This window comes from Porites lutea, chromosome 12, assembly GCF_958299795.1.
Source record: "Porites lutea chromosome 12, jaPorLute2.1, whole genome shotgun sequence".
NCBI lineage: Eukaryota > Metazoa > Cnidaria > Anthozoa > Scleractinia > Poritidae > Porites > Porites lutea.
In genome coordinates this window covers 12,289,200-12,303,376 of record NC_133212.1, presented here as the reverse complement: position 1 = coordinate 12,303,376, position 14,177 = coordinate 12,289,200, and the positions used below count along the sequence as shown (strand labels likewise).

The 14,177-nt window shown below is 37.8% G+C and overlaps 2 protein-coding genes across 3 annotated transcripts in view; both read left to right on the top strand.

Moving 5' to 3' along the window:
- Positions 1–14,177, top strand: part of LOC140953992 (mesoderm induction early response protein 1-like) — a 41,459-nt gene that overhangs the window by 3,435 nt on the left and 23,847 nt on the right. For both annotated transcript variants that reach the window (XM_073403379.1, XM_073403378.1), the window contains exons 4-6: positions 2,336–2,657; positions 9,885–9,970; positions 10,973–11,039. In XM_073403379.1, the coding sequence (XP_073259480.1) occupies positions 2,336–2,657; positions 9,885–9,970; positions 10,973–11,039 (475 nt within the window). The remainder of the gene's footprint in view (positions 1–2,335; positions 2,658–9,884; positions 9,971–10,972; positions 11,040–14,177) is intronic.
- The window catches only part of LOC140921751 (uncharacterized), a 4,132-nt gene continuing 1,895 nt past the window's right edge, over positions 11,941–14,177 (top strand). The window contains exon 1 of the mRNA XM_073371756.1: positions 11,941–12,204. Within this exon, the coding sequence (XP_073227857.1) occupies positions 11,941–12,204 (264 nt within the window). The remainder of the gene's footprint in view (positions 12,205–14,177) is intronic.

Genomic DNA, 14,177 nt, shown 5'->3' with positions numbered 1-14,177 from the left:
TGCTTTGAGGAGAGATTTTTAATGAGGATAGCTGGTTTAATTTGTCTTTTCCATTAGCAAGGATTTTCATGCTGGTTCACTCATTCTTGAGTGAACTTCAACCTTTGGCCTGTCCCCTCTCAACCTGCAGTTCAGGTGAGGCTATCCATATCCACAGTGCACATTAACACATGCAAATGCTGCGTGGTGATCACTGTCTGTGGAGCTGGGAATTAGATCACAAGCTGGTATGGTTGCAGACACTGCCAGATCATTTGCAGCAATTTGAAGGGATCAATCAAGGTAGATGATGCAGGGTCACCCAAGAAGGTTTCATGACATGCTGGTGCAGTTCAAAGCTTTGTCAAGCTGTACCAATAACATGAGATGAGTCAAATATACAACTAACTACTGCATTTTCCTTCATATTTATTTACTGAAAATGTCATGCAGAAAAAACATTGGAAAAGCCATCTCGATGACCCTAAATTTAAAAATGGTCTGGGGGAACATGCCCCCAAGTCCCCTAGTTTGGAGCCCCAAAGGTACTGTAACTTTTCTTCTCATGTGAACACCTTCAAAATCTGACACTACACCGCTGCAGAGGTTAGAAGCTGTGACACAGTCATTGTTCTCAGGACTGGAATCTAATTTTAAAGTCAAATCTCCCTCTAAAATACAGTGAAATGAAGCAATTTTTGGCAGTTCTCCTGGCTAATAAGAGCAAAGGGACCTTGTCAGCTTTATTCTAGCCTTTCTGATTTGACAGCGAAACAATGAGTGTTTTATTAATAGTGGAGTCCAGAGCATTGTAAGAAAAAAACACATTATCGAAAACATCCTTACACTGAGACAGCAGTAGTCCAGAAACAAGATCCGTGTTTAGGTAGACAATTAAGTACACTGTATGTGTTCCAGGTTTTTAGACTTTCCCATTATTTTAGTATCTCTACTTCCAAAGGAGCAATTAGTATGTGTAATCAAGAAAATGGTTAGAAACAACAAGAAAGATCCTGTTTTTTTTTTTTTTAACTTGGTATAATGTAAACAAACAGCGGTTTTAAAGACCTAAAAGTAGGAGAGTGAGAGCGCAATATATTACAACCACTAGCATTGCTTATATTTACTGAAATACATAAGTCGATTCAATTTCTTTTGTTCATCTTTGATATTTTCTCACATAATTTTTAGTTAGTATTATTAACATTTATTTTCACAAGGGAACTGTTTTTTACGCAATTCTTTTTTGTTTCTTAACTTAATAGTGAGAAAAAGACAACAAATATTGCTTGCTTGTTGATAAAAAGACACTAGCCCAGCAGGTCTCTTCACTATCCCTGGGCTATTGAACAGCGCTTTTGTCTAGCTCTATGGTTTTGTGAATATGTGAAACTCCCTGTTTTTTCACCCAAAAGTCATTTCCCAGACACCATAATTTGATCCCTAATTTTTCAACCCTCCCCCCTTTTTTTTCAAAACTCCCAATAATTCTACTTCTACGTTGGTATAAAGTTGGCAAATCCTTCTGACACCATGTTTTCATGAAGTGTGCACTGCCTTTTTCTCTTCAAGGCTTTCCAACTTTTTTTGGTAACTTATTCCCATACAGTTGTGCTCGATGTGCAGTTGAAAATTTTTAACCTTTCTGTTTTGTGGAATTATTATGCATGTACTTACAGCTTTTTTGATAATATTTCTCACACAGTTTGTAAAAAACAGCCATCCTTACCTTGGTTTGTAAGGTCTTTACTTTTGACCACTTGTTCGGTCATCGTTTAGATTTCTACAACAATTTGGCAATTTGTTTTTGACTGAATGGCCAGAAGACCATGAAAATAGATGCCTGAGCTCTAGAACAAACAGTGTAGGCCTTCATTTTCATGAAGAAGTAGAAAAAATAAAAGAAAACGATATGTATGATAAGTATGGCGGGAAAACCTCGCGAACGTGTACTGTTGGGGAAAAATTTAAAAAATATATAATTTCTTCAAATTTTAGTTTGAAATTGCTTTGAACGGTTATTTAGATAAATTTCTTACCTGGATCAGCTTACATTTGCCTAAAGAAGCATTAAAAGCTTTGCGCAAAAGACAATTTGCAATCGGAACGAACTTTTGAAACACCCTGTATATGACCACAGGCAGACCACCCTATGTTTTCAGCATTACTGTATATCTAAAAATAAAGCAAAATGTGATTTGAATGAATGCTAAATTTGAACCAAAAAATATCTGTTGTATCAGATACAATCATCTGATGTCATGAAATAAGATAAGAATAACAATTGACATTCAATTGTTGTTGTTGTTGTTGTTTTGTTCCTTATGTTTTCTTTTCTCTTTTATTACTGTTCTAGGAGAGGGATATGCCTTTAGAAGACTTGTTAGCTTTGTATGGATACACAGATAAAGATACCCCTGAAGGTGATGTTCCATTAGATGAAATCAAGCCTGATCCACTTCCACCTCTAATTGATGCTGGTGAGGTTGATTTGCCTCATCCAGGAAATCCTTTAATTGAAGAAAACCTTTTACCAGAGAACACAGATTCACCTGCTGCACCGTCTCCAGACTCTCCATTATCAGTACCATCACCAAGGTCTCCACAGTCTCCTCCTTCACCCAGACCAAGTAAAGACAACAACTTCTTTCCTGAGAACCAAAGAATAACCAGAGGATGTGAGTGCTGCTCTTTCTCTCAAACTTCTTTTTTGTAATATTGTAGTTTCTCTGCTTAAATTGAAAAAATAGAATGTTATATGAATATAAAGGTAAGTGTAAGTTTTTACTTGTGTGTTAATGTTGTGTTAACCATTTTATCTGTTGTTCAATATTGTTATATTTCCTTTTATTACAGTGCAAATTCTGTAACTGAGGCCATTGAGTTGACCCTGCGAATTACGGCAAAATAACAATACATTTGAAGAAAGTTAGTTGTCAGTCATAACTACCATAAAATGAAAACAACATGGATCAAAATCAACCAATTACAACCTACAGGCTAGATGTGACCTTTTGAACTCGCTGAAGAAAGCTTGTGTTTCCTAAGAGGTCCGTAAGCGTTAGTCATATTTTTGTGTTGAGGTTGCATGTTATTTCAAAGTGCGGCAATGGTAGCGAAGAAAGTGCCAGTAGATTACAAAATACTAGCTTGTGTCAAACAATCTCTCTGGGTGTAAGATGTAAGGTTTCGGATAAGAAAACATTGTCTTGTGAAACATTTTGCTTTCTTGTAAATGTTTGCTATCATAATTTATCTTTTGTGCTTCAATTAACTTATTGTTTTTATAAGCTGTCAAGGCCGCTGCCTAAGAAAATTTTTTGGCAGACCTTCAGGCTCCTAAAACAAAAAATTAGCAGCCCAAGCCACATTTCTAGGAGCCCAATTAAAAAAGATCAGTAACTTTATTAACCCTTTGGTGATTGGCGGCGAGTAGCGAAAAAACTGCATTTTTCACCAATTCCTCTTCTTTGGACTGGTTTTTGGCTAATTAGCATAGAAATGGCTAAAAATGAGTTTTGCAAGAAACAAGGCATATTTTTTTACCAATCTGACATAATTAAACAGCTTATTTGTTTTTCACACATGCGCAAATCTCTCACTCTTCTTTTTTCCTTTGCCTTTCTTGTTTATTAGCAGTTTTTTGTGCCCACTTTATCGTCCTTCTTTTGCATGAAATTGTGGCTGGCTAACTTTTTAGGAAAGCGGCAAATTTAATCTTCAAAGAGTAGAATGTAAACAGTGAAATTCCCAGTGGATTTTTCCCTTTCCCTTTTTCGTGAGTGTAACTCTGACAGGATTGGTCAGAATATCCAAAGGGAGGTATCACTGGAAAGATCTATCTTTGAAGAACTTGTTATTCAGCAATTTACACCCTGTGGGAAGAGGCCATTCGATCTTCCTGGATAAGTTGGGAAGGCGTGAGGAGTGTTGTGTGACGAGACAAAACCAGAACAATACTTGAGCCTTAAACAAATAGAGTTTCGAAACGGGAATTTGGAGTCTTGAGTTTCGAGAAACCAACATTTTTTATATTTGCCACTCAAAAGGATTTCGAGAAACAATTTATTTCTCAAGAAACATAACAATGACCACTCACACATACAGCGAAAGCACCGACCAACAGCACTCTCATGTTAAGTTGTTAGGCAACAAAAAAAGGACCAACAAAAGGCTTTTATCTGGAAGTTTGGAAAATTAACTCAGTATTTTTGTATCAAGTCTATCTTTTGAACTATCAACTTTGAACTGTTTATATACTTGTGAAGGTTTGTATTTATGTGCGTTGTACTCGACTGCGTAAATTAAAAAGAGATTGAAATATGATCTTGAATAGCCACTTTCAAAAACTGAAATGTTTTTGCCAGTTTTTCAAAAGTTACCTCAAATGTACAGCAAAAAATAGGGAGGTATAGATAACACCAAATAATGATAAAAGAAACCTCCAAGTGTACCGTTTGTGTTCCTACAATGTAGCAAGATAGAAAATGCTACAAACTTGCAAAAGTTAATAGCATACTGAAACCACTGATGTCACATGTAATTTGACACCAGCTGGCTTTTCCACGGATTGCAAATTTTTATCAGTTTTTACTTCATGCAGTAGCGACCTAGTGTTTCCAACACTGAAGGAAAAGTCGTGATTTTATTATCAAAGTTTTTTCGAAGACTATTAAATTCATTCAACACCATTTTCAGATGAGAAATTCCAACTGCTCTGCAGCTGAAGTCACAGAAGAGAATTTCAAGATATGGTGCTGTGTGTTTACCTTCCTTCTATCGGCAGAATTTTTTTTATTGCCTATGGCCGACAATCAAACGTTTTCCGTTGTCGTTTCAAAGCGCAGAATGAGCAGGGAATTTTGTTCTTTGTTCACTGGAAGTTAGCCTGAGAATCATAAGTTTTTGGCACCTGTTCGGGCTCCCTTTTTGAAATTTTGGTTGCCTGAGGGTAAATTGTAGGTCACTCTAGTGCCCGGGCACCCATTAGGCAGCAGCCTTGAGCTGTTGATTGGCCCATTACTAACTTTCCTGGAATGTATTGTTACTTTACTGTAATCCTATTGCTCAAATTTGTCTTAGGGCCCTCGTTACAGTAGTCACACAGTAATAAATATGCATTATCATAGCTAAAGACAAAGAAAATTGAAAACACGACCAAAGATAAAAACTGAACCGCAACATATGATATGCAGTGCCTTAAGACACTATTATCATGAACAAAAGTGGATTTAATGGTCTCTGGCAAAGCATACATGTAACATTTGAGTTGTCAATGCCCGGTGCAGATTAAATTATGTACAACTATTATATTTTGATCTTTGGTTTTATAACCATGAGACTAAAATCTCCCCCATATTTGCAACATTTTGTCATAAAAAATTGAAAATATTATGTAACAGGCAATCCAAAATCTGAAAGGGTTTGTCTTTACTCAACCATCCTTTCACATCAGAAAAGACAGAAAAGGGGGGTCCCTTAACAAGAGATTGGACTGTGAAGTCTGTATGTTGTGATTGAAGCTGGTTCTTTTATTTAATTTTTTAAACAAGTTTGGTTATTTGGTGATAGGTTTGGGTGTCTTGTGTGTCACAACATAATAATTTACTTGGTGTGGTACCTCCTTAGTTGTACACTTTCCAAAGGTTTGTGATTGGTCTTGCTCCTAAAGGTTCTTCCATACAGGAACACGTGAACAACTATGAGAACAAAAATACCCAAACCAATAAGGCCTCTGGTTCAATCTCACTGTACTATTTTCTCAGGGTCTGTGTGGCCTTGATTAAGATATGTGTACTGCACCATCATTCTCTAACTTATATGTCCTTCAGGTTTCAGGGCGGAAAAACGTTCTGCGCAAGCTTCTGCGCATCCCTTATCGCAGGCTCAAGGCGGGCTTTTCTGTGTGTTGACTGTGTTTGTTTGTTGCTGGAGTTCTGAGTGAAATGCACGAGGTGCGAACGTTTGCTCCCTGTAAAGTATTTTTATTTGAAATGTTTGCTTTTTTTTGTCGCTTGAAAATTACTTTGGATTCAGAACAACCAATGTTAAAGGAAAAACGGTCATTCCGTCAGTCTGAGGTGGAATAAAAAGTTTTGAACATTTCTTAAGAGGCGAGTATTTTTCTGATTGTGCAGCCGATTAATTTATGAGTTGATTTCGCCGGGTTGAATTAAAACCCGCTTGTATTCTGTTATTAGTTGTTACGGTTACTTTTTATGCATGCCCGGATTTATTACCTTTGCAGAACCAGCTTTATCTTTGTCTTCAGTCAAAGAACCATATTGCTGTTATAACGCACCTGAGTGAACAAACTTGTGCGCTTATTAAACTTTCTCGGAAAGAGAAGCCCAGCAAGCTTACTCAAGATCATTTTTCTGTTGCTCAAGTAATAATAGTCAGAGTTTTTTCATTTTTCATAACATAGTTTTGCTTTCCAGTGCACTGTGAAAGTTTCTGTTCTTTATAAGAATAACTTTCTGTACGCAAATTGTCCTTTTCACTCGCTGTGGATTAAGTAGAGAACGACGACTGCCGGCAGTGACTTCAAAACAATTGACTCTTTTCCCGTAAACAATGCTGCAGCTTGATTTGACTGAGGCGAGCAAAACAAACCCTTATGTGCAATTTTCTGTATTTTCTAATGATCGGCTGAGTTTAATTTGCTTAAACGAATTAAAGACCCTCGCATGGACCAGTTAAGCTTATTGAAAATAGCTAAGTGGTGAATCATGGCTTGGATGCCAAGTTGCAACTGATCTTTTGCTTTTAAGATCTTTAGGTAGGTTGTTTTCGCACAGAAAATTCATTTTTTCGTTGTCAGCAAGAAGTTTTTGAAATAATGTAACTTTAACTTTGTTTGAAGGAAATCCTACTTACGCGTAGGTTTTTGACATGTTATGCGTGTTCAACTTGACAACACAAAGCAAAATTTATATATCTGCGCAAAACGAGCAAGTTTAAAAAACTATAGTTGCTTTGAAACCGATTTTTGGGAAGATTTTACTAGATAAAGATTGACCTTTTTTCTGCCCACATATCAACGCAATAACTTCTACATTGGGGATTTTGTTTATATTTAAGTGATCTGCGAAACTACGAGTGTCCGATCGAGTGAGGGTTTTAAAATATCAGCTCGGGTGCGACAAAGTTCAGTGACTTCAAACACATTGTGGGCAAGCGTTAATTTTTTTGGGCAAATCACTGTCCAAAGATATGTTGTTTTTGTGTCCGCAGTGGAGCTCCGGACCTTATATATCCAGGAACTTCCTTATATGAACACATTTTGTGAATGCATCTTGAAAAAAATCGGACCTGAGCATGCACATTTCCAGTACAACGTAAGCAAAGTAATGTCGTTAAAGTCCGTTTTACTATGACGTATCCTTCGAGAAAATTAAGTAACGACAAGGTTATAACCACAGCTTGCAACTTTTGAAGACAAATTGCCTGTTCTTTCCAGGTTATGAGTGGAAACATTTTATTTTTAGGCAATAAAATATTTGAAATCCCGCCATTTTTTCAAACCCGGCCAGGGGATCTGGGCAAAAAAATTCACGCATGCTCATTACGTTTTTCCGCCCTGAACCTTCAGGTCTCCTCTGCAACAGACTTTTGCCCAGTCCCACAGGGCACACATCAATGTAGGGCTTGTGTTCCATCTGGGGATCAAAATATGCGTATATGATGTCTTAACTTAGCTGGATCTTGATTTCCTCAAAATGCATTGGAGCTTTCTTGCTTCCACTCAAATTTTCTGGGCATTAGCTCATTACATTTGCCAGCTGCTGTCTAATACTTTCGAGCTTCTATGAATTGTGATGTATATCTGATGATACAGAGGAATGATTTAACTTTTGCTTCATTTTCACAGCATCCACCAGATTTAATGCTTACATATGTCTGGGAATACTTCATCTTTTCAAAAAATGAAGCTGTAGTAACCTCACAAACTTTACTGAACTTTCATGTTGCTCAATAGAATATCTATCCTGGTGGGAGAATAGTATTGATCCATTTAGCTCATTGACCATGTCGTCAGTCGTAAGGAGCTGTTTGTGTCTGTGTTGTATTGCCTGATTTGGCATACACAAGTCTATGATCTAGCATATTTGACTGTGACTTTTATTGGGGGTACACTCATCACATTGGCTCACTGACTTTTTCAATGATTGCTTGATTTATAAGCTGTTGGTGTGTGCTGAATGGTTTTCAGCATGGTGGCTGTGCAGGCAGCTTAAAATCAGGATCTACATTCAAGCTGAATGCCTTTAAGTTTTTCAACTCCTTGACACTAGGCCTTTGAGCTTTTGCATCAGAATGTAATGGTCAGTAGGATTGAATGCTTTCTTACAGTCAAAGAGCACAACTCCTGCAGTTGATCCATCACCATCTGTTGACTTTGCCCAAGAGTGAGTGTTACCAATAAGTGCTTCCATGGTACTGGATTTGGTAACATTCCAAACTCCTGTTGGTTGATGTTTTTGAGAAGAGCTTTCTGAACCTGCGTGCCAACAACTCACTCCTCTACAGTCTTTGATAGGATGGATGTCAGGGAAATGGTAATGTTTGTGATGTTGATGCCTTGCAAAGGTTTTGCTTGAGCACTGACTCATCTGTTTCTTTCCACTAAGGTGAGAGACAACCCTCATGAAAAGGTGAATTGAGAAAGTCTAAAATTGGCATTGCCAGTACTGCTGCGTTTTCTTTAAATACCCACACCAGAATACCAGCAGGACCATGCACTTTACTTCTGTTCAGTGTGATCAATTTCTTGAAATAGACTCTTCTTGGTATCTGACCAGTAAATTGCACAGGCAGTTTTGCAATTCTTTGAACTTGTTCTTTAGCATTTTGATGGCTCCTTTCAAATCCATTCCCCAATTATCAAGCTGTCTGAATATATCAAGGGTGGCTTTGCCCATAAAATCTAGGATTTGATAGCAATACCTGATACAAATAATTATTATTACCACCCCTCAGCAGATCTTGCATGAAGTCTCTTCCTTACAGACATGTAACATGACTTGTACCATCATATCATTTTGTAAGCAATTTTTTCGGTAGTGAATGACCCTTATTAATTTGCAAAGAATTAATTTACTACAAACGTGTCCGATTCTTTTGTTGTCTGCACATTTTTCACCATTATGCATCAACATCTGTGGACTTGATATACTTTGTGTTTAAAAACTTCACTGATTTCACCCCAGGTAGCTCCTAGACGAAATTACTTTTGTTGAAAATTTTAAGCCTGTTGAATTCCCTATTGTGTTCACATAAACTAAAAAGAAAATGTGTCAAAAAATAAAGAATTGATACGGTGAGTTTTAACCTTGGCAAATGAATGTGAAAGGTGCCGCACCTTTCACATTCATTTGCATGTCATGAGTGTGGGACAAAGAAAATAACTTGTCTCCCCAACAGATGACCTCCTGAACACTGGGTGTGTGCTCTGTCCACTGAGCTAAGGAGAGACTCGAACATGTATACTTGGTTCATTATGAACCTTCTAAATGGCTGTGAGTCTCTCCCTAGCTCAGTTGACAGAGTATATACCCAGTGTTTGGGAGGTCAGGAGTTCGAATTCTGACAAGGATTCAAGTTGATTTCTTTGTCCCTCACTCATGACATGCTTATTATTAATTTTTTCACAAAATTTGTCATTTTTCATCAGTACTTTTTTTGGAGAACTTTGGTCTGTAATTTCCTTGTTTCTCTTATCAATTATGGTCATTAACGATTGTTGCCGAACTTATTGTTGTTTCAGATACAGAGCAAAATCATGTGCTAGTCAGCAGTCTGGTTTTTGCGGCAATGCTCCTTAGTTACTCTGTGCTGCCAGACTAAACATTTTGGAGTAAAGTTATTCCATATTCTTTGCATAATTTTGTTTTCTTTACCAGTGGCTGCTGCTTACAGTTATTTTAATTTGGGCGAGAGTTCATCATCATCAGATGATGAGGATTACTCCCCTGAAGACTGGAAGAAGGTAATGAATGCACATGTTTTCTCTGTAAAGAGGTTTTCCTGCTTAATTAGCAATAGTATGGAAGTCATAACATGCTATAAGCAGACCGTCATAATTTATGTCAGACTTTTAATTTATGACAAGCAGTGTGGTATGTAGTTATAGCTTGAAAGTAAATTCGTTCAAGGTTGATTGAGCTTTTAACCTTTTTTGAATTTGAAGTAACCATGATAGGCTACAAAAATAGCAAAAATAATGCCCCTTAATGTGCATTCTCAGGCTCAAAAGGTATAGTTTATTTCATTATTCCCGTCACCTTGAATGGTTGGAATGGCACAATACAATGTAGTAGGAAACTTGCATTGGAGCAAAAAATTGCTACATTCTCAAGCTAATGTCAGGCCTTCTGATATTGCAGTTTGGAAACAATGGGAAATTATGGGAGTTTGAGAAGAATTCGTTATGTGACAAAAAAGGACTGCTATGTAATAATAACGTTTATTAGTAAAATCCAATTAGTGGTCTATTATCAATGCTGTGTTCTGATTGGTTGAGCTACTACTAGGCTATATGTTATAGCCCACAAATAGCGAAAAGCGCCAGCTTTGAAAACCAAAACAATGGCGGCTGAATCGCGTTTTGCTAGCTAAAGTTGTTTTGTCGCGATATTTTTGACCAACTAGTTGGATTTTTTTAAAACAATTATTTTTTCTCGCCCTCATGGCCTTTGAGTCAATAGTCCATTCGGCCTTCGGCCTCCTGGGCTATTGACTAAGAGCCCATTCAGGCTCGAGGAATAATTGTTAATTAGTATCAAAGTGTAATTGTTTGGCATTGCACACTTTTTGCACAGCGCCACTGGATCAGAAGATATGAATAAGTTATATAACAAGGTGAAGTAGACTGATATGACGGGGATGTCAGTGAGCTGTTTTTCTACTCAAACTTCTCATAGTTGGGGAAAGTCTCCCTTCTGGTTAATAACAGCTGTTCTCATTTGTTCTCAATATTCCTTTTAAACAGGAAATCCAAATTGGACCTGATCATCAGGCTGATGTTCCAGAAGCGATGGGCCCAAGCTATGACGATGGTAAGGTTATGAGCTGTAAAGTACCGGCAAATCCCATTAATACAATTACATGTAAGAAATAGATTTTAGCCAAGGCTAAAAACAAAGCTCCCGAAAAGATACTTATAATTTACTTTAAGCAATAATTCTAAAAAATATTGCAGTCTAACAAGAACGAATTGAAGAAAATAAAAGACAGTCTCCCCAAGCGTATCAAATACAAGGCAAGGCACTTGAAGACCCTAAGATTCAAGGTCAAACATTTTCAAATTCGCTCTTCAAGTCAGCAAGGAATCCTAGCACATCAAAACTGAAGGTTCTGGGGGGCAGGATGGGACAGTCAAAAAGATGTGTTGTTTTCGGATCTGGTCTCTCACTGGAGGCCATTAACAGTGGTACATTCACAAAGAGACAGGGTTTTGACAGGTCATGGAAAACCTGAAAGTCATGAAATTTAAGAGTTTCATTTTCCAGACCTTGAAAGTCATGGAAATTAATTGTTGATCATGGAAAGTCATAGAAATTGAAGTTGTGTATGTTAGATTATTTACTGCAGACCTCAAAACAAGGACAAGGTAAGATAGAGAGAGGTAATTAAACAGTTCAAGTAGCACACGTTTTGGTGGATATCAATGTGTAATCTGTCGTACTATGAATCAGGTCAAAAACTGCCATAAAGTAAGGATAGTTTTGAAAGTTTTTGAAAAAGACAGCTATACCTGAAGTCATTGAAAACAGGAAATAGTCATGAGAAAAGTCATGGAAAGTCATGGAATTTGAAGAGATAAAAAGAGTACGAACCCTGAGAGAGCGATCCCTTGCGCTACAAGTGAGTTGTACCTTCCCCGGGGTCGTCTTGATCCTGTCATCATTCTATCAAAGATTATCTTCCAAGCCATTTGCAAATCCAAGGTTGACTGGGATGACCCCAGGTGTTGATTCATTTCTTCATAAACAGGGGTTGAAAATCGTTCACGGTACTAGGAAGGTTGGAGTGGTAGAGCTGAAGAGGCATTATTTCCGTGGGTTGTCATTATCCGATTTACGAGGCGTTCAACTCCACGGGTTCGCAAATGCTTCTGAGAAGGCCTATGGAGGAGGTGTTTATTTGCGTGTTAAACTAACACTGGAACTGTCCTCACCCAACTTGTCCCGTCCAAACCTCGAGTTGCCCCATGCCTCGTTGGTAACTTATGAGTGCTCTTATTTTATCCCGACTGATCAGTACTGTCTTGACAGCTTTTGAAGGAACATTGAACATGGATTTTGTACTTTGCTGGTTGGACTATCAAATTACTCTGAGGTGGATTTGGGGAGTGAACAAGGAATTTAAGACATTTGTGCAGAACAGGATGGTGGAGATCCGTCGTCTTGTGAGGCCCACGTAGTGAAAATACTGTTCTACAGAATCCAATCCAGCTGACATTTGCTCTCGTGGATCAATGGCTTCCAAACCTTTTGCCAATCAGATGTGGTGGAACGGTCCTGATTTCCTTCTCTCGAGATCATTTTGCTCAATAAGATTTTAAGAAATCACCTCCTGTCCGAACATCTGTAATGAAATTATGCGTCATTCAGTGTTAAGATTAATAGACTAACATCAATTAGTTCCAATGAAATTATCGAACTGCCGGAATATACTTTATATGTTGCCACTCATCGCATGTCATTCCCCTCATTATTTTTGACATATTTTCCTTCAAATTTCTGAAAATCGTCCGGCTTCTAAATAAAATAAAAAGGCTAAGATTTATAAGTTTATTTTTTGGGGGGAAATTATCCCTGCGTTGCTTTAAGGTGATTCCCTGGTTTTGCACTGCGCATCTCTTACTGCGCATAACAAGATGGCCTCCGTAAAAAAGAGCATGTGAAGTAACATTATTAAAATGAAGTTGACCGAAGAGAAACGCTATTGCAATTTTTGCTTGCGGTTGTTTCTTGCCGAGGTGAGACTCAATGTGGTGGGAATGTGCATAACGTAAGCAGTACGCATGTTGCTGAGTTCGACTTCCTCACGGAGAACCTCTATAGTGGATGTTTAATTTGTGCTTATTCACTTTGATTTTCATTTAAACGCTATCTTTATCACATTGTGTCCTAAATGTGATATCTCGATGTAAATTCTGTAAAAACGGATTTTTCAATACTTTCTTCCCCCTTTCGCATACATTCTATTTTGAAACTCGCCACAGTCCTCTCTCAAAAATCAAGGAAAATGCATTTTGTGCGCACTTTCTGCAGCTCTACCGCAAAAACGAGTACGGTGACCCCCATTTTTTATTTCATGATTTTAATTAGGACAGTGCTTCCTTTCAGGGAGAAAAAAATTGGCACAAATCTATGTTCAGTTTTTCGGCAATTTTACTAAATTGTACGGATTGAGCTATCATGTGTCGAATAGCGCGTGTCCAATTTAATTCTACTTTGGAGCGTAAAGTAAAAACAAGGGCATTAAAAGGCATTTTTCTGGTACGTAAGTGGATAAACAATACATTAAAGTCAAATTCTGTGCGATACTACATGCATCATTGAAAAAATCTTTCCTTTTTGTCTAGTTTTGGGCTGCGGGCGGTTTTTGTCAAAGGGTCCAAAATAGCCGTATTTGTCAGCATTGTGAGGTCAAAACGAGCACGGTGACCCCCACTTTTTATTACCTTTTTATCATCTTCTTGACTTGTTACATCACTGTACCAAGTTTCATCTATAATCTATGTTAGGTTCTTTTACTAGGGAATCACCTTAACTTGTTCATCGCCTCTAATTTCTTCGTCCCGCGCTGTTGGGCATTGTGTTTCTTTTTTGCAACGTTTTTCAGATCGTTAAAGTGGGATCAAGTACCCTGCTAACAAAGCTTTCTTTCCGGCATGGTTTTTACCTTGTACGAGTCGTTCGCGTGACAGACGTTCACGTCGCATGGCTTGTTTACGTTCGCACGTATTGCGTGCCTATTGTTACTTTGAACTTCGATCTGAGCGACGCCCAAATAAAGGGGATAACGATATCACTACTGATTTGTAGTTAACCAGAAATTAAATTTGTAATTTAACGTTAGTGTGCCTTCTCATGGTTCTGTCCCTTGGTGGCTTGAGACAGTAAATGCATACCCAAAGTACACTGCGGCAACAACGACAATATGTCGTTTTCATGTCGGGCAACTTT